Consider the following 24,724-nt stretch of genomic DNA (forward strand, 5'->3'; position numbering starts at 1 on the left):
AGAGATTGCCCCCAGGTCCCCTGTAAACATGTTCGCAAAGCGTTTGATCGAGCACGTTCCTGTGGTTCACGCGGTGTGACAACCGAACATTAGAAACAGGTCCAACTCTCCTTAACAAGAAGAAAAGTTTTAAAATTATGGCACATCGTATTAGGTGCGGCAGTTGAAAAGGCAAATCAGCCGGGGCTGATGTGCCTCAGTGGACTGAGCATCGGCCTACAGACAGGAGGGTCGCTGGGTGGATTCCCCTCAGGGCACCTGCCTGGGTTGAGGGCCGGGTCCCCAGTTGAGGGTGTACAAGAGGCAGCCACACATTGATGTTTCTCTCACACATCGGTGTTTCTCACCCTCTCTTTCTCCCTCCCTTCCCCTCTCTAAAAATAACTAAAATAAAATAAAAGCAAATCAGTGTGTACGCACTATCACCATGAGAATTCCTAGATGCACTGTTAAATATCGAAAGATCGTTCTAAAACACTATGTGCTGTGTAACCCGGTTTGTGTTTAAATGTTGGTGTAGTCACGCGCAGCTCTGTGATCGTAAATGCGCAGAATAAAAACCCACGTCGACTTCTTATGAGGACAGAACGGGGGCTGGAGACACGGCGAAACTGAGGGGAGCTCCTGCTTTCTCAGCATTGTTTGAGATCTCACAGTGGAAGGGTAACCGCATATTAATTAGGTAATTTTTTAAACTCCCCCCAAAGTTAATGTGGCAATTTTAAAATTTATTAAATTCACTTACAACACATCCACATACTTTTATTGTATAAGGACTTGAATATTTTTTCAACCTAATTAAAAATAATAAAAACTCTCCTAAAGGTCGGGTGTGGTGCCACACCTGTTGCCTCCCACATTCTCACTACAAAACTCAGCCTTGGCATGCAGACATGTGCAACGTCCAACCCTAAACAAACCTTCCGGTAATTGGGAGTGCTGGGTCAGAATGCCCCGCCAGGCACCAGTGCTACAAAGCGCATTGAGAATCTTCTGAAAGGATTAGGGCTCCAGTGAAGAATCAGCCTTTTTGTCAACAGCGAACCTTACTTTTGGATTCTTTTTCAAAAACTCTGCATAGCTTCGCTCAGGAATAAATTGGAAAGAGCTCCATATCTCATTATAATGTCTTGGAAAGCGTCTGAAAATCGGGACCACCACAGCTTCACGATAGACATACGATATCTGGTAATTTGAAAAGCCATCGAGACAAGATGGAACATAGTCACACGCCCAAAGATTGAAATTTCTTGAAGCATGCAGCCTTTTTTCCGGGGAGACCTTCTTAAGTCCCAGGCCCTGGGGAAGAATCAAGAAGATTAGGGAAAAAAGAGTCAAGGTCACACAGTCCTGAAGTCTACAGTGAAACTAGCAACATGACACCCTATGTTTATACTTAAAATTTTTGTATTTATTGATTTGAGAGAGAGTAAAGGAGGTAGTGAACAAAGCATCAATTTGTTGTTCCACTTATTTATGCATTCATTGGTTAATTCTTCTATGTGCCCTTGTAACAGGGTGCAGCCAAGTGGGTGGGGGGGGCAAATGGGGATTTGTAATGGGGTCCAGAACTCGGTGTCCAGGAAATATTAGATTAAAAAATATGTATATAGGCTCAGACTCAGCTCAGGAGTCTGAGCGGGGGGATGGGACACATGGAGCAGGGCCATTGAGAGTTGTTTTGCATAACAACAGTTTTGCAGGTAACCTCTGGAATGAATGGTTGTTGAACATACCTATAACCTTTAACTGGTTTCATAGATATGTTAAACAGCTGTGGCCTTGCTCTGAGCCAGGGGGATGGGAGTGACTTCAACCCCTGATGTAACTGGGGGGCAACCCTGGTTACAGAGCCTGGGTAAGAGCTCAGAGATGGTTGGCTCCACACCACAGGGCCACGCCTGCCTGGTCTTACTATGGCAGCCCGGTGAAGCTGGAAAAACACGGGAATGCTGGCAGCTGTGGCCAATTGTGGGCGGAGTCAGGAATGGTGCAACATGGGAAATTGGCGCTGGGATTTAAACCCAGGCGCGGCAGCTATGTGGGGTCTATTTGGGACCACGCAGCTTGGGCAGAGAAGAACGGGGAGTCTTTTGGGGACCATGAGGCTTGGGCAGAGAAGAACCACTGGCTTCTACTTCTTTTTCTAAGATATGGAACCCCAGGCTGGGCAGAGGGGGAAGGAAGAACTGTGCATTTGTGGGTTTTCTAAAGGACTTTGGGATCTCAATGAAGACATTAAGTTATTACTCTTAAGTTTGTATAACTCTTTAAATATGTAATCCCTTTCCTTTTCACCAACCTCTAGCATTGAGATGTCTTTCCCTGGCAGCGTGCAAGGTGGACCTAGTACAGGGTGGGGGATCCCCCCAGATTCCATTCAGTAACATTATATTGTTCACTCCCCCCCAGGTCTATTCTCTCACACCTTGACTGGGGATCCAACCTGTAACCTTGGTGTATTGGAACAACGCTCCAGCCAACTGAGCTCCCTAGCCAGGGCTGACATCCTATGTTTAAATGCAGAATATGATCACCATTATAAAAGATATGCTTTACCAATGTGTTGAAGGCTATTAATCAGCACTCAAAACATGCTGGTGTCTTGCTATTGTTCTGGAAGTTTTTCACTCCCAGCAGGGAACTGGACTTTGAGAGACATGGAGGGTAGAACCAGAGAATCCCAGACAGAAATAGCCCATGCACCAGCCTAGACACCCCCAGGGACCCCAGGGAAGGTCTCTGCCCCCAGGCGGCTGCTCAGAGCACCCCGCCAGCATTCAGTGGGGTAGGTGATGCCCTCTGTGAGAAGCTGAAGAGGATGGACTCTTTCTCAGGCCAGAGGGCTCCGAGAAAAAGTGGCCCCTGTGGGCCCCTGTCCACAGGCCTCCTCGTTACAGCTCGGCACCTTGCACATGGCCCTGAGAACTTCCATGTATTCAAAATGGTGCCTTTGAGTTGGCCGTGACCAGGTAAGAAAGGAAACACTGTGCTTAGATGGAAGACTAGAAGGAAGTAGACACTAGGTTACCGCCGTAGAGGGATGTGGTCAGTGTCATTTCAAGGGGCAGGCGGCACACCCAAACAGGGTCAGTTAAGGAGTTTCATAAAGGGACTGTTTGCCCGAGTGTGTGGAAATTCCCAGAGACAACTCAGGAGCAGCTCTGGGGCCAAGGGGCCCGAGGAGGGATGTGGACCTCACAGACCGTCTGGGGGCCGCAGCGGGGAGAAGGGGTGGGGTGGGGGGCTCTGCAGGGACGAAGGGAGATGCTGGCTATACTGCTCAGGCACCTCCCCTACAATTCTTTCCAGATACTCCAGGAAAAATGAAAAATAAAAGAAAGGCATACAATAAATAGGAAAAATAACCACAAGGAAAGTAATAAGAAAAGCTTGTAATTCTAAGTATTATTCTTGATGATAATGTGACTGAAATACACTGAAAATTTAAGAATCCACCAAAAGAAAGGAAGGAAGGGGGAGAAGAGGGTGTGTGGGGGGGTCAAGGGGGGAGAAAATGGTGAGAGAGCGCGCAAGGGGCCAATTTTGAACTCAGGGCCGCTTAAGGTCATCCCAGGAGAATGGAACTCCCATGAGTTGGGAGAACACAGCCTGGGTGGCCGGCACAAGTGTCGTGAATAATACTCTGAAGGACTTGCCTTATTCTTGGGGAAAAGCTATAGATACTAACTTTCGTGTTCATAGAGTAATATAGTGTTAACATATTTCTCATTTATATTTAAGAGTAGCCACTGGTAGAATAGCGATAGACGTCTGGGTGGGCAGATGAATTCAACCCAGCCAAGTTGGTGGGGACAGGGCCGGGGACAGGCCAATGTGATAAATAGGAAACATAAAATGAGATGGAAAACATAAACCCCAAACAAATGGTCATAATAATGTGAAAGGGTCAAGTTTTCATTTAAAGAAATGACTCCTAGATTTTTAAAAACTAGGCTCTATTCTATTTATAACTAAAAACAAAACAAAATGACTGCAAAGTATAGAGGCAAGGAAATGGACCATGATGTAAGGGACAGATTTTAGCCAAAGGAGAATAGCAGCGGCAGCACTAACATCGAGATATAGGATTCATGGCTGGATGCACCCAGTCATATAAAGAGGGATAATTTACATTGATAAACAATAAAAGCCACCAACAAAATAAAATAATAATTTTTTTGTGCAGAAAGACATGGTATTAAACCATATAAGGCCAAAAAATTTTAGAAACTCAATAATAATCATGGAAGAAAAAAAATGGACAGATCAAGACAAATATTAAGAAATGGATATGAAGGATTTAAATAAAATAATTGATAATTCTGAACTAATATGAAGAACTTTGTAACCAACAAAGGGGGAAGATACATTCTTTCTTAACACCAATGAAACACGTGTTGTTAAAATGAATCATATGCAAGATAACAAAGATAACCCTTTTTTTTCCTTTTTTCAAGATTTTAATTAATTTTTTTAGAGAGAGGAGGGAGGGAGAAAGAGAGGGACAGAAACATTGACTGGTTGCCTCTTGCACGCCCCCAACTGGAGACCCGGCCCACAACCCAGGCGTGTGCCCTGACCCAGACTTGAACCAGTGACCTTTCAGTTCATAGGGAAACACTCAATCCACGAGCCACACCAGCCAGGGCAACAAAGATAATCTTTATAATAAAAAAATAGAAATCACAGGTTATATTTGATAAAACTTACCATAACCCATAGAACTAGGGATTTACAACAAAAGAACAATCTTTAAAATTTCTAACCATATAGAAAATTGAAAACATTTAGTTAAAAAGGAAATAAAAAAATTAAATAATAGACTATTTGGAAGCAAATAATAGTGAGACCCTAGTTAGAAAAATCCCTGGGATGCCCAGGCAGTAATCTGAGGCACATTCATAGTTCCAAAAAATTGCCTCTGCAGAGACAAACCAGGTTTTTCCCGTTAAGCCACTTTGGTGTGATTCAGATATTGCACGGGAGAGGGCAAGGTCACTTTGGTAACAGTGTTTAACTTCACTGGCTCTCAGTTGCCTCCTCTCCAAACTGGCGATGATAGAAGCAATTAACCAGTAGGGCTGCAGTGAGGGATAAATGAGATAATGTGTGGTGACAGCATACGGCTTATGCTTAATAAACAGCGGGTATTACTAACATCGTCATCACCATCGTCATCGTGGACTTTCAGGCGCTATAAGGATTCTCGGAGGTTACCCGGCCCAACTCTCTCCCTAAGATACGTGCACCTGAAATGTGGACATTCCCAACTCAGAGGAACCATGAGCTTGGATTTAAAGACTTAGCTTGGGGAATGTAAAAGACCTCGTTAATAATTTTTCATTGATTGTGTGTTGAGATGATGATTTGGAGAATTATCAGATTAAATAAAATATATACACATTCATTTCCTCTGTTTTTTTTACTTAATGTGGTTACTAGAAAAATTTAAGTTACATATATGGCTTGTAACACATTTCCACCGCATGGTGCTGTGTGAAACCAGCACTAACAAGTGGGATCAGGCTTTATTTTCTCCAGTGACGGGAACCCACCACCTCTAGGGAAGAGGCGACTCCAGGGATTAGGAAATCCTTCTCTCTGTAACCTCCCCGTCCCCCGGCCCCTCCTTGTGGGCCCTGGCCCTGGCACGCTGAGACGCGTGTAGGCAATCCCTCTTTCCCTTCCCAAGAAAGCTGGCTGACAAGACAGTGCACAGAACCCAATCAGAAGCTGGTGCAGACTTCGAAAGTCGTGTGGAACTTGGGAAGCTTCAGGCATTGTTTTTGGTAACCTCGTATCAGGCTTTAACGTGGACCTTGTTCCGACTTTGAGGTGAGTCCTCTGTCCTCAACACGTCTCCGGAAATCGAGGCCCCCCGTGTCCCCTGCCACGTGATGGGTGACTCGGAGAGAGATACTCACGGAGTCCAGGTATAATCCAGAATTCTGAAAGCTGTGCCGATTGTCATGGACGGAGAAGGGGAAGCTGTGGTGGACTGCTTGCTGGGAAAGAGACAAGGGGGAGGTGAGACGCCCCCCTCCGAACCCCCACGCACTTTCAGAACTGGCCCATGGTGGCGTGGCGGGAAGACAGGGGGAGCACAGTGGCCACTAAGTGAGAATTAAACCTGTCCCCAGAGACGAGCAAGCACAGCCCAGGAGGGTGAGGGTGTAGCTGTGCGCATCAGCCCACGGCTTTCAAAGGCGACCCTTTTTGGCTAAGAGTCACGCACATTTTCTTTCAGACACCTCCTTGGGGGGAAAAGGTTACAGGCTCCTGGGACTGAATTCTGAGGCCCTTGGGGCCTGGAGGCGGCTGAGTAGCGATGTGTGGGGTCAATGCCTGCCTCTCCTTCAGGCCACTCCAGGTCCCTGAAGCTGCTGGGGCTTTGGCTGGGCAGCAGAACAGGAGTGCTCCTGGGCAGTGAGTTGTAACCAAAGGCGTTGCTTTTTGTCCACAGAGGAGCCTACCTGGACTGCCTGGACCAGGAGGTGGCCCTTCGGAAAGAGCATCGGAGGTGTCACAGTGGCCAGGGGATCAGGCTGGGGTGCTACCAGCCTTGAGGAGTCCAGGGCCGGTAGGTGAGGAGTTCCTCCTGAGGAAGAAGCACCTGGCCTCCAAGAGCCAGGGCCTTGGGGGTGTGGGGGCGTGGGGCCCAGGGCTCCACACTCACCTTCTCTCGGACTTTGTAGATTGGCGGTAGCTTCCCTTCCATTTGCCGAGAGATTCTTGGGCTGTGGGGGTCTTTTAGCGTGGCCCTAGTGATGGATTCCGGGGTCTTCGGCGGCAATCCAATGTGAGGAAACTAGAAAACAGCACACGCCCTGATTAAAACCAGATGCATCAGAATCTCCAAGCCAAGGATCAGGGCTTCATCTGTAAAGTGATTAAAATGCAATTTGGGTGCTTCTGGCCTGTGATGGAAACGGCATAATTTTTAAGGATTCTTTCCAAGACAAAAAATATTGTCATGGCCCGAGGCCATCACTGCTGGTTGTTCCGAGTTCCCAGGGCCACCCCTGCTGGGCTGGAGCCTGGAGACGGTCCCGCGGCCTGGCAGGCAGGGTGTGGTCCTGCAGGAGTGAGCGGGAGAAGGCAGAGATGTGTTACTTGAGATCTTCTTTCTGGTCAGGGTGCGCCCTGTCCTTGGGAACAAAGGTCCAGCCCGCGTTCACAGGTCGGGGGGAGCCAACCTCCTGCGGGTTTGAGGTACACCCTCAGGCTCAGGGAAGTTGAGGAGTGAAGGGTCCCAGGTGACTCCCCACTGAGAATGTAGGGTGGTAAATAGTGGGAAGGCGATTGGGGGTGGGGGGCTTTGTGCCTCCCTAGGAGATGGAGGGAAGCAAGCAGGACTCTGGGTAGAGGGGGGTGGATCCCGGCAGTGTCCACCACCCTGCACAGAGCTCTGGACATGGACGGTCTCTCAGAGTTGGCTGAGTTGGGGAGAGGAGCCCAGGCCTCTGTGCATGCTCGTCCACCAGTCACGGGATGCAGGCTGCCCTGGGAAGCGGGGGTGACCTTGGGAGGCAGCTCTCTTCAGGGTGGACGACCCCTGAGGGCCCCACTCGGCAGCTGGGAAGAGCCCTTTATTCCTGAAGTGGGGATGGGGGTGGGGTCTGTGGGAGTGGAACAAAAGGGGAAACTGAAATACAAACTAAAGACAAGGCCCCCACTCTTGGCAGACGTCCCTGTGAAGGAGGGAGGAGGCGGGACATGGCGGCTGGTCACAGACTCTTCCAAGTCCTGGGTTCAGGCCCGGTTCTCTCTCCTGTGAGGAGAGCCTCGGGCAGGGACAACTTTCCCAAGCCCCGCCGTCTCTTTAAAATTGAAACAACCCCTGCTTGAGAAGGCAGATGTGATTACAACGGAAAATGTGTGCGCCCGGACAGAGCCCAGTAACTCTCTTTGCTCCGGCTGTCTCCTCCTTGGTCCCCAAAGCCACTGCCACGGCCGCGGGCAGGCCCTCCCTCCTCGGCTTTTGGATTATAATGACATCAGACAACTGCCATTCTCTCTCATTCCTTCTCTTTCTTATTCCTTCTGAATACACAACAGAACTGTTTATTCAGGTGACCTATGCTTCATGTCTGCAAAGAATGTGTTTAGTATGTTACTACTGTATGTCGCCATGTATAACATGCACTTTTTGCCCAAATTTCTGAGGGAACAAGAAGGATGCACATTGTACATGGGTATAATGATGATAGACCATGGGGGTATAATAATCCCGTGTATAATTCACACAAAAACCGTCGGTGTGCATTATACACGGTGAAACACAGCTTTTGTTTAGGTCAAAAGGTGGGGAGGTTACACGATCGATGTTGCACCCTTGCTGGGGTGTTCTCAGAGGGGGGCGGGGAGAAGCAATGGGCTAGATGCGGAGCGATGGGGAGGCCCTCTGAACACAGGTCTCCGTGAGAACAGAAACAGAACGAGGCTGACCGCTAACACCATCTCCATAAACAAACAGCCCAGGCACACAAGACAATCATCGTTTACCAGAACAAACCAAAGTAGTAGAATTCCCGTTCTTCTGGGGGGCTGCCTGGGGCCGAGGGGAGTGAGAGTGGGGACCGAGGGCAATGAGCAAGGGCACAAGCCAACGCGCCCTCCGTCACTCAGGCAGGAGAGTGGCCACAGGCAGGGTCCCCTCGGAGGAAGGAGTCCGGCAAGGAAGAGACTTTCTGTTCCACCGTTTATCAGGGGGGTCCAACACCCTTATCAAGGGCCGAGTGTAATTTCAACTTCTTAACAGTTAAGGAATAGTTACATTTATACAGTCCTAAAATTATTTTGGCCCTTTGAAGACAACCACGAGGCTGATGTGGCCCCCGGTGAAAATGAGTTGGACACTCCTGGTTTAAATACTTCTTAACTAAGGGCATCTATTACATTGTCTTGCTTGACACAACAAGAAGTATATGTGTTTCTGGTTAGAGTTGCAATACATACTCATGGTTTTAAAAAATTCAAGCCATAAGGAAAAACACAAGGAAGTTAAATTCCCCAAATCATATCACCTTTTCTCCAGGTCACTCCCTGGTGGCCATCTTTTTCATAAATTCCTCTGTGAATGGACACCCAACCATATGTATAATTCTGCACACATAGGGCCATACTTAAAATGTGGTTTCTAAAAATTATGCTTTTGTAGGTAACAGTCACTTCTCCTTCCCCTTCTTGCCGCCCCAGCTGCCATTGTCCGCCACGGAGGCCCCTGTGACCAGACCAAACACCTGCGTGGCGGAGGCAGCGTGGATTGCTCTGCAAAGGGAACCGTGGGATACACTTGCATCTGCTTTTCTCACTTAACAAGATGGCCTAGAAATACTTCTAAGTCAACCTTCATTTTTCTAATTCATCCTGTATTCTATTTTTTAATATTTTGAACAGTTGTTTTGTTAAACAAATATATATTATACGAAGGGCCTCCAAGCTCAGAACCCTTCCCTGCTGCCAGTCGGCCTGCGTCCCCCCCACTCCCATCAGGAGGTGCAGGGTGCAGGTCCGGCTTGGCACGGCTCCCGCATTGGGAACGTCCCTCTCAGCACCTGAAGGACAGCCGACTTGAGTCCATCGGTATTCTGCAAGTCTGTGGGCTAAATCGCTGTAAAAAAAAAAGCGCTCCGGCATTTTAATTTCACTCTTTTAAAATATATACTTAGTGGCTACACCGTGACAGCTGCTACATAAACCCCTCCGTTAGCTGCTGTGACCGTGAGATGCAGCTTCCTAACTGGTTGGCGGTGAAACTTTCGCTGTGATCAATCATTCAAGGACTGAAATACTAAATAGGAAGGTGACAGTGTGTGGAAAAGCCTACTGAAACAGCCAGATTACCACCAGCAAGGCCAGCTGCAGAATGGCTGTCCCTTCTAAGGTGGCAATGACAATCCTCCCGGGTGGGCTGCGGCGGTTCCAAGCCCACAGTTGCTTTAACTTCCCTGACTCGTGCACAGGCGACTTTGGGAAACGTTGGCATCAGCGCTGTTTCTTGGGTGCTGGTGGCAGGAAAGACTCACCCCACAGGCTCACGTCGGGCTTGGAGAGACACTGTCTCTCTGGCTGAGGTGGGGGCCCAGGCACACCCCTGGGACTGCAGCAGGAGATGAGACATTCGTTCTCGATTCTTCCCTTGTCACAGAAGCCTGACTTTGGTTGGGTGGCAATGTGGTTGCCACCCAACCTCCCCATACTCCTTTGCAGCTCAGTTGGGCATGTGAGCCCTGAGATGAAAGCGGAAGTCTCCAGGGGAGGGGCATTGGGTTCGAAGGGGAAAGACAACCGCACAAACTTCGCACCTTCATGCACCCAGCCTCTCCGGAGAATGGGCAGGAAAAGGGCAGCCAACAGGGTGCCTCGGGGGAGGGGAGTCACTAAAAAGGGACAGACTAGGCTGACGGGTGCCTTCTGTGCATTTCCCAGCCGGAGGCAAACAGCCCCAGCAAAGGATGTCCGAACAGAGGGCTGCCAAGAACCCGGGCTCCGGATGACTCCCTAGAACGTAGGTACCAGGTCCAAACCACTAACTTCTGTGTTTATTTTTACTGGAGAAACACACACCCCACCCCACCCCGCCCTGCCGGGTCAAGGCACTGTACTCAGCTTTCCATAATATTCAGTCAAACACCACCCTAGCTGATACTGCAGGTTTAGAAAGAGGCGAAGCTAGTCTGAGAAACCTACGTTTTCCTCTTCCCAGCGGATTGGCAGTTGGGGTTCACACTACTTCCTGTGTTCCTTTGACCGGATGCCTGAATGCTACCATGTGGGCCACGTGGCCTGTACGTAGATGTTACACGTTTTCCCCGTCTCAGACTCTTATTCTAAAGGATCCTTAAACCGGTTCTGAGTTTTTATATTGCTTAGACTGGACTATTTTCTTGTGATGCTTTTCCATACACTAAATCTTTCTGGGATGAAGTGGAAAAGAATACATATGTGTCTGTCTAGGTGTCTGACTTCACACTTAGGTGGGAGGCAAATGTTTCCTGGAGGTGGCAGAACAGTGACAATCCCATGGGGCTTTGTAAGTGACCTCATAAGAGAGAGGTCTGAGGGAAAGCATGAAGCTGAAAGGTCAAGTTTTCGAATGATTGACATGGAAAAACAATCCATTTCTGGGCTCTTCCCATTTCACAGTTCACTGGGGATGAGATTGGGTCAACAGGAATTTGTTTACAGGTTTCCAGTGAAATATTATTGCCTGTGATAAATACTGTCTGAGAGCCTGCTGTGCACCAGGTCCTACCCAAGGCAGTTGGGACACGATCGGGGAATAAAAAAGACAAAATCCCAGCTCCCGTGAAGCTAGTGTTGTGGCAGAGGAGACCCGCAGCACACGACATATCATACATTGTACGAGGTGTCAGAAGGTAGGTGCCACGGGGAAAAATGTGGCACCGGCGGCCACCACTGTCTAGCAGACACTCGTGAGGTGCCAGCGTGCGGAGTGTTTCACACACGTTCTTTCATTTAATCTTCCCAAGGATGTGGTGAGGTCCCACTTTGCAGATGGGGAACCGAGGCTGGGTGGAGTCATGCCACAGGAGTAGCAGGCGTGGGACTGGACTCAGGGCTGCACCCTGACTACCCCCCCCCCCTCCGCCCCGTGGCCAGAGAAAGGTAAGGCTTTCTCACCCATCTGCCATCCTGGTCTAAAGGTGGGTTGAAGCGCCTCCCTTTGGCCATTCTCTGCAGGAACTGAGGGTGGCTGGGGTCAGCTCCGTCACCTCTCCATGGCCTCGAAAGCTCCACACCGGGAGCCACTCCTTGTCCTGGTCCCCTACGAGGATGGGCTCCGGAGAGTGCCCGCTGTTGCCGTAGAAGCGAGCCCAGCCATCACAATGGAGTGGGCGTGTGGGTCTTCTCAGCTCTCTGAGAGTTCCTGCCGCCGGTCCTCCCTAGGGGTAAACAAGGCTGAGAGCCCGCGGACCCCAGCTGAGAGACCCCACAAACAGGTCAGGTAGGTGAGGGCCAGTCTTGAGATGAGGGCAAGCTTTTATCACCCACTAAATCCTTGAATCAATGCTATTTGAGGTGAATGTTCCCATGGTAACCATCTGCCCCAACCTCAGAGTTTTTCAAGAAGTAAATTGAATCTGGGCTGGAGATGACCTTGTCTGCTCGGTGGCTTTGCTCTGCTCAAGGACTCAGCTGCCCTCCCGTGGCCCTCCCACAGCCACCTCTGTGTCCCAGTTCCGAGGCACTGTGCCAGAGGGACTCACTCGCTGCTCGCTCACCTCACTGGGTGCCGCCCAGGCCACCGGGAAGGACGTTCATGGACGATTATGAAGCGCCAAGTGCTGTGTAAAATGAATCACTGGCGCGGGTTTCTGTTTTATTTGGTTCCCATGGCAAGCGTTGGCGTTTACGAAGGGAAAACAAGGGGCAGTAACCAATGGACGCGGTGCCAGGTCACCGGCCAGCTCCAGAGCTGTGCCTCCCCGAGGGCCACCTGGCCCACCCCAGGCTACAGAGGCCGCTCCTGTGAGCTGGCCCTCCCTTCCAGCCTGGACACACAAGTGCACCTCACCCTTACTCAGTAGTGTGCTCTCTGCTTCCCTTCCTTTCTCCTTTTTTTTAATTGCTGTGCCTTGACAATTCTCTTGGCTGTCCCGTGTAAGTATAGAAGTAACCACCACAGGACATTCTGTCCAGCTCTCTCTTAGGCTTAGAAGCCATGTCCTTGTCCCCCTCCTTCCCTAATCACTGACCTGGGTGTTCTAACAAGGCTTGCTGGGTTGGGGACAGGGGACCCTCTCTGGCCAGCACTGATGGGCACAGAGGTGGGCTCCCAGATGGGGTGCCTGACTGGAACAGTCCATTTCCTACCATCAAGCCAAAAGTTGACAAACCCCCAGAGGTAAGGCTCCCTCCCTCCTGCCCCCTTCCTGCCAGCCCCAGGAGGCAGCTGTCGTCCTTGTTGTCCCAGAAATGGCACCTGTGTTCCAGGCAGCAGGGCGGAAGAAGGAACACAGGGTAGTGTCCAGTGTCTGACACAGGGCCAAGCCCAGCCCCTTGGGTGATGACCAGCTCTCGTCATCGGCTCGGCTGCTTCCTTGTGAGGACGGCTCCTTGCAGGTGCTACGCGGGGCTTCCTGGTGTGAGCAGTGACGTCAGAGTGTACTGAACACTATTACAGTTGCTGTTTCATACAGCTTTCACAACAGCCCCAAAGGATGTGCTGCTTATGCCCCTTTTGGGTGGCACCCTGCCCCATCCCTGATCCCCTCTGCACCCAACCCCACCCTGCTCTGCACACTGCAGGCTGGCCCACAAAGACTCGGCACCTGCTCCCTTGCTCTTCAGCGTCGGTTGGGTCACCCAACAGGAAGTGCCAACAGGAACAGAAAGGGCAGGAAGAGATCGGTCAACGTGTTGTGCAGGGGAGTGGGTACAGCCAGCTCTGTATGGAAAGACGCCAGTCTGACTTGAAGCGGTGTTTGCCAATACCCAGGATGTGAATTCTTCTAGCATGGTGGGTTTTAAGCTGCTAATGTAGAGTTGGGGAGAGAGGGGAGTGATGGGACACAGACCCAAACCAAGGCTCAGTAACTATTTCTCCTTACAGAGGAGGAAACTGAGTCTCAGAGGAGTGACAGGACTCACCCACAGTCACGCAGCTAACGTGTGGCAGAGCCCAAACCAGCAGCCAGATGTCCTGAGGCCAAGTTCGATGCCAGCATCAAACAGGGTGTATTCTGCTGCATCTCCCCAATCCTGTTAAATGGTTGGGCGGGATTGCTCTTTATTCCCTTTCTTTAATCTGCACAGAGCAGTGCCTACCTCTTAGCCAAGAGCCCTCGCCACGTAAGGCCAAGGGTCAGATGGTCGGCATTGTGGGCTATTCCAGCGGCCCTTGCTATGGAAGCGGAGCCGGGCAACGCCGCACAAAGAAAGGGAAGGCTGGTACCCAGCACGGCTTCTCCCTTCAACTGAAAGTAAAGCAGCAAGGAGGGAGGAAGACAAAGACTCAGAATTTAAAAACCTAAAAGCAGCGTCGTTCCCCACAGTGTTTCCTGCCCATTCCCTCCGTCTCCATCAATGGTGCAGAAAGTCGGTTAGAACTCTGGGCTCATTTCTCAGTATCTCCTGCACCTCCTCCGTATTTAATCTCACGCTCTGTGGAAGGAGGTGCACGGCCCCTAGTTAGGATGGGTCCCAATTTCCCCTTGTGAATGCTTGTTTGAAATTCTAACACATTTATCCAAGACAATCAAAATGGAATCAAGGAAACTGGGCCAGGAAAAATAAAATTCGGTTTCTCTTCGGCTAGGATTTCTTAATCCCAGCTTGGGACAGGGCTGTTTGTTACTGATGTTCTTATTTTCAGAGGTTTGGATTACGGGGCTGAGCTCCGAGACTCATCCTGGGTCAAGCCCTGGGTCAAGCCCCAGCCCCCACGTGGAGTGCAGGGGCCCAGGGCGACCGCGAGGGCGGCTGTGATGGCCCCGTGGCACACGGGAGTGTTTACTCACTCGATGGATCCTCACGGAGAAGTCACTGTGTACCAGCCCTGGTTTTCCGCAGCGCTAAGGCAGTCGCCGGAACCAGTTCTTCGTAACTAGCAAATCAAGAATTTACCAATAAGCCCTGGCTGGCGTAGCTCAGTGGACTGAGCGTGGGCCTGCGAACCAGAGAATCACAGTTCGATTCCCAGTCAGGGCACATGCCTGGGTTGCAGGCCGGTTCCCTGCAGGCCAACTCCCAGCAGGGGACGCACGAAAGGCAACCATACATTGATGTTTCTCTCCCTCTCCTTCCCCTCTAAAGATAAATAAATAAATAAAATCTTAAAAAAAAAGAATTTACCAATACATCAATGACCAACACCCCAACTTGTGGACTAGCCAAAACTTTTCAGGGAGCTAGCCACAACATCTGTACCCAATTGTTTCATCTGGTGTATTCTTTAACACGGCGGCTATTGTGTACCGTGACGGTGATGTCCTTTCCCCCATGCAGTGATAGGACCTTACAAAAGGTGGGTGTGGCCATCTCTTCCGTGCGTTTTCAGTACAAGGTGCCATTTCTTGTGTTAACTAACCACTTGCTATCTTTTGCGGGGCAGAAGGTGGTGGAATTATGGGGTTTGTGCAGCAATGTTTTCGCGCAGGGGTCTGCACGTGCCTACCTGAGGGGCCCCCACAAAGTCCAGACCTTGCACGCAGGCATGCTTCCGTCTGTCCTTCCACCGAATGAAAGTTTCACCTTCCCATTCAAGTCTGCCCAGCCTGGACATCTTAACCCGCATATGGGGAAAGTCAACCCGCGTGCATGTGAGCTGTTGAGCATCTGAGAAATTCTCAGGCCCCCGAATTATACAACACAAGCTCATCGCACCCTGCAATGGTGGATAAGCTATGTGGATTCTTTCTGCGAATAGCGACCGAATCGAGGTGACTCAGTCACACTTTTTTTTATTATGATTCACAGCTCATATGGTACTGATGGAAATTGTCCTGGATGCACCAAACACACCATTGTAAAAAGTACTCGAGCATCTGTGATGGAAAGCACATTTTTGGTTTTACCCCTTGTTGCAAACTACCTGGAAAATTAACTGCCTCTCTCCTCCTTCCATGCAAGAAAACAATCCCTGGACTGAGGCAAGCAAGACTGATTGAAATCTGAGAAGTGTAACTTGACCAACTTGAAAGTTTATACAGTTGAAAGGCAGAAACTCAGTGTAATGTTTGTGAAAACTCCTGATTCTGTTAGCGTGCACAGCAGCCTGAATTCCAATGACAAGACACACTGTCACTGCCATGGACGTTGAAATAACCATGCTGAAATGTAAATTGCTATAAACTTTTCACATCGTTTCTAGAGGAGCTTTTGGTGAATTGATCATCCAGAGAACTGGTCACTTGGAAAAGAGCTGGCACCTGACCACCTGTCCTGGACCCATTGAGAATGCGGTGAGTACAGCTGCTGCCTTTGTGAGGCTGAGTCTCTCGGGGGAAGGCAGACGTTGTTACACACATAATTGGTTATAATTATGAGAGGTACGGGGTGCTCCGAGAGCATGGGACAGAGGGACTTCAGCCCAGCAGAGAGGTGAGTAGGAGGTGGCGGTGACATGAATGAGTACGCCCTGCCGGGAGCCTGGGGGACACAGGAACACATGCCAGCAAACAGAGAGCCTGTCGGAGGCCATGATCTTGGGAGGAGCTTGGCTCACTCAAGAAATGGAAAGGAGGCCATCCTAAATGATGACGGATGGTGCAGGTCAGAGCAGGGGTTGTGGGAGGAGCAGAAGGCGGTCCAAGGGCTGTGGACAGGCACCTTGCTTTCTGTGACCTTGAATGTTAACAGGCAGAAACATGAGGAGCATGCAACAAGAGCAACGAAAAGCCCAGGGAGAGCTTTGGCTTGTTCAGGAAAAGCACCTTCAGAAATAAGATTTACCCTAAATGCAGCAGGTGCATAGTTTTTTCTTCCCCTGAATTCTGAAAAAGACAGGTGGGAGTATTTAGTTCTGACTCCCGTCTCATCCCTTGTTGGGGTTTTTATTCCTCTCCCACTTCCACATTTCTGCGTTTTTGCCCCTGGAAAGACGGTGACTTTTTTTCTGCTCACAGTGTGAATGGGACAGTCCTCTGGAAACACAGAATGAGAGGCAGCCACAATGACCAGTGTGGTTCAGAGTGAAAACACCAGCCTCCAGGACTGCATAATGAAATGGCAAAATAAATATTTATTTTTCAGCTGAAGAGAAAATGAACAGTGTCTTGGAACATGAGGGGAAGTTCGTTTGTACCCCATTCGGGGAAAGGAGCAGAGGGTGGGTCCCTGAACGGCAAAGGAAGCTGTAGGCCTGAGACAGTCTCTCTGCCCCTCTTCAGTGTACCATGAACCAAAAGGGAGATTTCATCGACTTGGCAGAAGACCGTGAGCTCATAAATGAGCCTTGTTACCAGGAGAACAAGAAGACAAGTCGTAAAAGACAGACCTGGGTTGTGTTCTGGCTTCAGGCCCCGTTTTCTCCCGATTGGCAGGGATGTGAGGCTCATCGACCCAGTTAACTGTGCACATGGCCACCAACTTGTCCCTTTTTGCTCCTTCTCCACATTTCAGGACAGTTCTGCCCACCAGGTGTGTTGAAAAGGCAAATAGGAAACACGCACATCACACCTTGCCATGGAGCTCTCGACATAGGTGCCCCTTGCTTGTTAGCTTGGCGAACGATGCCCTGGTGGCAGAACCCCGCAGGCCGTGGCATTGAAACCAGTGTAGACACATCCCTTGGCTGGACGGAGGACAGGAATGTTCCCTGTGGTCTCCAGCCCCCCCACCCTCTACCCCTGGCTTCTAACTTACTTGTCACCAAGTCATCAGCTGTCTTTCTTGCCTGTGTCCTTCTGATGTTTGAGCTGGCTGTGAGGTGAGAAACCTTCCTACCAGGGCCTCACCATCCCAAGGGTGGTCCTTGGACTGGAGCCTGGGCATTGTAGAGTCTCCGGCCCCCAGCCAGACCCACTGGGCCAGAATCTGTGCGTTGACAGGATTCCCAGGTGATTCATGTGCACTTGGAGACTCGGGAGGCACCCAGAGGCCACCCCTCCACGGCCAGTGCAGCCCTTCCTTGGTGCTTCTAAGGAAAGGCAGTGCATTCAGGGGACCCATGGGCACACACTTGACCTTGCATCCGAAGGTAGCTACTGCAACCTAATCCTTGGACAATGGTCCCACTAGACTTTCAAAGATTTGAAGCCAAAGTAGGAGGCCAAGGGCTTACGTTGTATTTGTCTGGAAGGTTCTGCCTGCAGGAGCCCAGCACCTTTCTCGACGGCAGCACGCTGACCTTCGGTGTGCCTCATACGGGAGCAGGGCGGCAAAAGTTCTCCCCAGAGGACCCCAGGACCCACACTGCTCCTCGGCGCAGACACATAAACATGTGTCCGCCCCAGGGTGGATGCCAAATTTAGATGGCCGCCCCATTGATTCAGCGGTGGCTGGGGCAGATGAGGGCACACCAAGCGCACGGTCCTGCCGACCCTGGTTTCCCCCGGAGGAGGAAGACCTCATCAGGGTTGTGCGCCTAATTAGGCACTTAGTCAATAACCCACTCCCCCTGGACTGAGCCATTTACTTCGTCCATTGTGGGAACGGGACCAAGCTGGGCAATCAGTGTGGGTAATTCAGGCAGAAAGAACTCATTTTCGGTGAGGGCGCAATGAGTGGAATTTGTTATTTCAGAGTCAAGTGTGGGAGATGGTGGCCTTCCCTCCCCAGTGATGCCAGTACCCTTTCCAAAGGTGAGGCAAGGCCCGAGTCCTCGTGGACTGTTGAGAGTCGGTGTCGCCGCACCCAGGTGTGTACCTAGTTGGGGCGGGGGGTGGGGCTCGGTGATTTGGGAGCCGATTCTGTCACTGGTACTCACACAGCTCACTGCAGTGCGGTGCCTCTGACTGATCTGCAGCGGCGAGATAAGAACTCCCCGTTTCATCTCAGGGTGGCCACCTCAGGAAGTCTCGGGACAGCTTATTGACGGGCCAGTACATAATCGCGTCAGCTGGGGAAATGTCAGCAAAGGCACTGAAGGGTGGAAACCACGACATCAGATTTCTCACGTGACAACAGCTCGAGGATTTGTCGGGCTTCCGCTTCCACCGAATGAGGCTGCAGTCCTTTTCAGGCCGATCCGGTCGGCTAGTGCGTGGTGTGTGTCCAGCTGAGCCCCAGGCACCGAGCACATTCGAAGATGTCATCTGCCCTCCCTCCACCCAGAAAGAGGTCCGGAGCCGGCGGGCCCCCTTCCCCACGATTTCCAGTCTCTTCCCAAAGAAGCCATTTCCATGACATCCTGAGCGCCCTAAGACTTCATATTGCATCCTTCCATCAGCCATCTGCCAGGGTGGATGTATCCATAAGACATTTTCCTTCACAGGCATAATTAAAAGAGATTCTCTCTTTTTGAACGCTGTGCTACATTTACATTCAAAGTTATTTTGCTCTCTCTTTGCCCTTGCCCTCAAGGAATTGTGGGAATTCAAGTTAATAGGCTTTTAATGGCTCTGTGATAACTGATTATAAGCTGTGAATCAGATCAGGGAGCATCGAAGTTCAGCTGCATCGCAGGCCAAGACGCCACACTGCTGCTTTTGATCGTTGGCTGAAATTTGGTTGTCAGTGTTCAGACACCGCCGGCCTTAAAAAAAAAAAAATCAAGGCACCTCATTTGCTTTGCAATGACTTTGACAATGATTTTAAAGGCTTTAGCTATACGTTTTCCTTTTGATGTATCAACACCATTTAAAAACACATCCTGTTGCTAAAAATTTAATTTCAAAGTCTACAGTTGCATTTCCTGCTGCCTTTGAGAGGGGAAGATGCTGGGTTTATTTAAAACACATGCAACATGTTGGCACGCGCACAAGCGCCCACACACGCGTGCGTACACACGAGCACACGCACACACCACCTTCAACCTCTCGTTGCCAAATATTTAGAAATAAATTTTGACTGTGTTTTGTGAACATATAATTACCGCTTTGAGGCTGGTTAATGAAAATACACTTTTCTTTGAAACACGTTGGCTCTCCCACATGAGCCTTCCCTTTCGAGCCCATGGATGAGTCAATAGCAGCCTCCTTGCAAACAGAGGCATTCTCATCATTGTTGCCAGATGTCTCAAGTGAGCCTGCCAAGCTGGGGCTAGAAACAGCCTTAAAATAGTAGGCACGGAACTGCACCCCCCCCCCCAGCCAATTAGGGCCCTGAGAGCAAATTAGCTCTCGTTTGCCATTGGCCGGAGCAGCTGTGACTTGTGCGTGGACAGCCCGGAGACATTCCAGTGAGCACCGCCTACTCTGGCCAGTTGCTGCTGGCATCTGTAAAGGCCACCGAGAACGACCCGCCCACAGTTTTAAGAGACTGCCTGGCTGATGTGCCTCAGCTCCCTTTGCAGAAATTCACCACAGGCATCCCTGGAGACCAGGGCAACCCCTGGGTGAATGGTCCCTGTGGCTGGGACAGTCCCATGTGGCAAAGCCCTCCCTAAACGTGGCCTCTTGAGAGAAGGTCCAGTTCTTGGCTAGGGGAGCCCTTACCTACGGGCCCTGCTGGGGTGTTCAGTGTGAAATCCAGGAGAGGGAGCGCGGGGGAGCTGAGCGACAGATGGCACAGCACTGCTCTTGAATAACCATGATCTGTTTGGAGACTGCATTTGTCAACGGTTTCAAAAAGACGTCTCTCTGAACAAGGCGCAATGGGGAGCGCTGGAGCCTGGAAGACCAGTTCCCCTGTGAGGGGCAAAGGGCCACCGTAGTAGGAAGCCTCCCCTACCAAGGTCAGCCCTTGGCGACATGCGCCCACTAGGTGGCCAGAAGCACTTCAGACCCTGCTCACCGGTGCCGCCAGGCCTGGCACCGGGACCGAGAATTAAGAAATGACTGTTGGCAGCAGAGAGTGACTTGATAGCAAGAGTTCCCCAAAAGCCTTAACAATATCCGTATTTTATGGTCCAGCAAGTCTGCTTCAGCGAATTCACCCCAAGAAAAATACCCATGTATCTGCACAAAGCTTTATCCCTCAGTACACTCATTACACCATTTATTAGAGAAAAAACTGGTAGTGTACTATAAACGGTTGAACCCGATGCAGTCCTAAAAAGCACGGGACAGAGAAATGTCCACATTATATTGTTCTGGAAAATAGGTAAATATGTACCCATGTTCATGGCAAAAAGGCAGGTCACACAAAAATTTCAGAATTACTTGAGTTTCTTTTTTTCTGCATTGGGATTTTCCGAATTTCCCTGATGAGCATATATGGATCGCTACTGTGGTCAGAAATAAAATTTAAACATTTATTTACAAGAAGGTATATCAAAGCAAGGAAGGCATAATCGACGTCGTACTCCAATGCAAGGCCCAGGCAAGGCGAAGGACAAGTCAACGGAGCTCTAAAACAAACAGAATCAGTGACCACCTGCTAAGTCCGATCATGAATCCGCGTGTGGTCCAGGAGAGTGTTTTCCAGGTGCCCCTCCACCTGGCATGAAGTGCTGAAGACAAAAGGATGCACCATCCGTGGTCCTCACCCTGGAGGGTCCGCAGCCTGAGCGAGGAATGCGCCCTGCCTCCCGGAAGCTCCGCCTTCCCACCCAGTGGCAGGTGGAGACGTGCCCCCATCAGCTCCCGGGAATCCGCTTCAATAAGCATGGCATTGTGGAAAGTGAAATCACATAAAGCTTAAAGCCTGCTGAGGCGTGGCACTTGGCCTTAACCCTGACTTTTAAGAGTGAGACCTTGAAGCCGACCTGGAAGTCGAACAATGAGCAGTTCCCAGTTCCAGCGGGACCCCTGGGGAGAGCTGCGGGCAGGCCAGTTAGGACGCGCTGAAAGGTCTCCGAGGGCCCCTCTGAACTCAGCTGTGCAAAAGAAAGCCCCCATTATAGCGACTGGACTCAAAAGAAGTAGCTCATGTCGTTTTAGGATGGGCAGCCTCTGCATTATCAAAAGCTTCTGGGATGACTTCTTCAACATCCAGTGTTCATTTTCACAAAAAATAAGCCATCTGACAGGTTCTTTCTCAAAGGGACTAGGGCAGGCTGTGGTGGCACTGCCCGAGGGATCGAGGCCAGGATGCAGTCCTATCAGGTCTTCATTTTAAAAAGGGATTGTTATGGGGGACTGGGGACAAGAGGTCAGGGAGTATAGGGGGCATTTGGGGCTTGCCTCTCCTGCATCCAGCTTCCCTCTTCGTCCAGCAGTAACCCGGTTTCTGTCTCTGCAGTCATTGCTCCTGGTTTAGGTGGAGTTGACTCCGCCCCCTGCTCCAGCACTAGCCTATCAGAGCATCCCATTCCCCTGGCAATAAGTCTGGTTCTGGAAGGGGCACACAACAAAGTCAGGCCAATCAGAGCAAAGAAAATTCCGTTCTAGAACACAGAAAGCATCTCCATCTTCCCAAACAGATTTTAATCCGAAAGCGCCAGGGCTGTCATCTCTTCTAACACCTTCCCACCTCATTACCTCAAGATGGAGGCCAGCTCAGAGAGGAACTGTCCAGAGAGGCGAGGGGCCTGGGGCCCTGGTCACACGTGCTGAACCTGTCCCTGACCCAGCACTGCCCCTGAACTTGTCACCGCCAGAGCCGGTCGAGCTTGCCTTCCACCGAGAAAAGAGAAGGAGGTGGAGGGAGAAGCTGGGAAGGGGAGAAGCTGGGAAGGGGAGAAGGCTGGACCTCGATGAGGGGAAAGGAAGGGGCGGGGCTGCTGGCAGGTTTGGTGGGGAAAGGACAGAATCTGCTGCCTCCGGGATCAGGAAGCCCCACGCAAAGCCTGGCTGATGCCCCCCAAGCCTGGAAGCTGCCCAGACAGGGCCTGTTCCCCTGCCCTCTTCCTTACCCACACTCCCGGCCCAACCCTGACGTCCCCCACCACCAAGCACACTGTCCTGTACCACCCTGGCCTTCCCGGGGCCTGGTCTCTCTGTAGGGACTCATCTCTGGAGCCATACTGGCAGGAAGCTGCGCCCTGGTGGAGTGGGGGCAAGGGGAGAGGGATTCTAGCTCCCTGGGAGCTGTGGGCCCTCCAGGCGCCTGACTCCAAACCAGCCCACCCACGCTGGAGGCAGTAGCGCCCTGGGGCTAAGAACTCAGCCTGGAGTGTGCCCAGCTGGTCTTGCGCCCCAGAACCACCCCCTAGGAGGTGTATGGTCTTGGGTGAGCTACGCATCCTCTTGTGCATCTGTGTTCTCATCTGTGAAACAGAGATGGTAAAAATAGTACCTACACCTCAGGGTTGTCATAAGGACTGAAGCCATTGACATAAAGTGTATGGGAAAGTGCCTGACATGGAGCTAGGTGTGGATCCATGTTGGCTTTCTTTGTGACATATATGATTCTTGGTTCCCCAGTGTGCACATGTCTTGTCAAGGCCCCCATGGGAACTCCCTGGTGGCTGAGGGCAGGAGGGGGAGGGGCCTAGGAAATCTGAGAAGGGCAGGACCAGAGCCAGGGACCCACCACGGAGCCTGGGCCTAGGGCTACACAGGAGGCTGTGGCGGAGGCAGCCGGATCTCCTGTGTGCCTGTCTGGAGAGCCCCCGGGAGGATGTCCTAGTTCCCAAGGATGGTGCCTCCAGGACTCTCATGGGCCCTGACCTTGGCTTCCGCCTCTGTGCTCATTCTCTGCTCTTCCCATCATCCTCTCTGCTCGGACACAAAGTCCCCTGCAGCTGTGCTGGCATTTGTCCTTCTTATGACTTGTGGGTGGGGTCAGGAGGCAGGTGGGGGGTGGTGAGGCCGAGGAGGAGTACAGCACAGTGTGGGGAGCCCTGCAAGCACAAGTGAGGAGCCCGGAAGGCTCAGAGGCAATGAGGGATCCTGTACAGCTTTGCTAATAGAAAGCCTTGCTTCGGGCTGAATGCCAGTCTCCCCACAAAGTCACCGGCAATGACAGGCTCGTCCATACGGGTACCAGCCACAGGCCAAAGAGCAAGCTTCTTGGAACCATTTAGAATGAGGAAAAGAATGACAGTCAAACATCTTCCTGTGTACACTGGCTGTCATCTGCCCTCCACAAGGTCATCCTGGAACACCAAGGGCAGTCCTGGCCCCTCCCAGTTCCCTGCAGTAATGGACGGAGGCAATGGTGCAGGTCATCCAGCCAAATGCTGAGTAATCCAAGAGCCGTTTCCATTCAGCCTTGGGAGAGGTATCCACACTCCCTCTGAGTGTGGGTGCACGTGGGCCTCCCTGCCAGACCTGGGGGCACAGTGGGGTCTGGGTGCAGCCCAAAGTCAGGTCAGGCTGCGTTCAGGGACAGACCCCCTGGCAGCACAGGCGTGGGCCGTGGTGGCAGCTGAGCATGAACACGATGTGGGCCTTTCTGGAAGGGATGGGTGCAGAGCTTCTCCGTTGATTTGCTCCCCCCTTCCCGGGTCCATTCCCCATCCTTCTCAGCTATGACTGAGCTGGCCCTGCCAATGGCATCCCCTGGGCTCCTTTCCCTCTGACCTCCTGGCGTGTTTGAACGAAGGAGACAGGAGCACAGAAAGGAAAGAAAACCAGGATGTCCCTTCCCGGCTTCCTTCCTGCTCTGGCACTGTTTCTCCAGTAACCTCTGCCTCCCTACACTCCCCCGTCCCGTTTCAGCTCTCACTCCGTCACCCCTCCATCCCAGCAGTGGAGACTGCATCTCACTGTCCCTGTGGGCCCTTCACCTGCCCACACATCTGTGGGTAGCGCCTTCATTAAGGCGTCTTCACTAAGCCACCTGGGGCCAGCCGTTTTCCACTGGGTCCCTGCTGGAGAGAGGGACTAGAGGATGGGAATGGAGTTGGGGCTGGGGACCTAGGAGTGTTTAACCAGAGGGCCAGCTAGAGGCTTGCTCAGAGCACAGTCCCTCTCCATTTCTAACTGAAGCCTGTCACCCCTACTTTGCTTCCCAGGCTGCTCAGCTCTGCCTGGCGTCCCCCCATTCCATACGGGTGGCACCAGGTGCATCCCACCTGGATCTCCACGCAGAGTTGGAGGTCACTCTGTCTCCTCCTTGTGGCCATCTGGGATGAAGAGGCCCTCCGGAGATGGTCAGCTTCCCTTGGAAATGAAGATTTTAAGTTTTAAAAGGAGCAATTTACCCAACACCCTTGAATTTTTCTTTTCCTGGGCTGCCCCCTTCACTATTGTCTGCTTATGACTGGGACTGGGGTTCTATCAGACGGACCCTTTGTTAATCGCCACTTCCATGATCTTGGCCTTGA

The 24,724-nt window shown here is 51.2% G+C and overlaps 1 protein-coding gene across 1 annotated transcript; it reads right to left on the reverse strand.

Moving 5' to 3' along the window:
• Window positions 1-1,002: 1,002 nt before the first annotated feature.
• On the reverse strand, window positions 1,003-12,245 carry TEX36 (testis expressed 36). The gene is made up of 4 exons (XM_037051283.1): window positions 11,650-12,245; window positions 6,680-6,811; window positions 5,928-6,008; window positions 1,003-1,299 (listed from the first exon to the last, which is right to left on the reverse strand). Exons 1-4 carry the CDS (start codon window positions 11,698-11,700, stop codon window positions 1,003-1,005), a joined length of 561 nt encoding a protein of 186 aa, XP_036907178.1. The 5' UTR covers window positions 11,701-12,245.
• Window positions 12,246-24,724: the final 12,479 nt, after the last annotated feature.

Source organism: Sturnira hondurensis, unplaced genomic scaffold (genome assembly GCF_014824575.4).
Source record: "Sturnira hondurensis isolate 20B ecotype Veracruz unplaced genomic scaffold, ASM1482457v3 Scaffold0007208, whole genome shotgun sequence".
NCBI classification, from domain to species: Eukaryota; Metazoa; Chordata; class Mammalia; order Chiroptera; family Phyllostomidae; genus Sturnira; species Sturnira hondurensis.

Bases quoted from the DNA above. Each gene is read 5' to 3' on its own strand.
- TEX36 (XM_037051283.1), bottom strand. From the start codon at position 11,700: ATGGCCAAAGGGAGGCGCTTCAACCCACCTTTAGACCAGGATGGCAGA. The intron at 6,812-11,649 runs GTGAGAAAGCCT...GCTGTTTTCTAG, and splicing joins TAGACCAGGATGGCAGATGG to TTTCCTCACATTGGATTGCC. The intron at 1,300-5,927 runs GTGAGTATCTCT...ATTCTTCCCCAG, and splicing joins CTGGATTATACCTGGACTCC to GGCCTGGGACTTAAGAAGGT.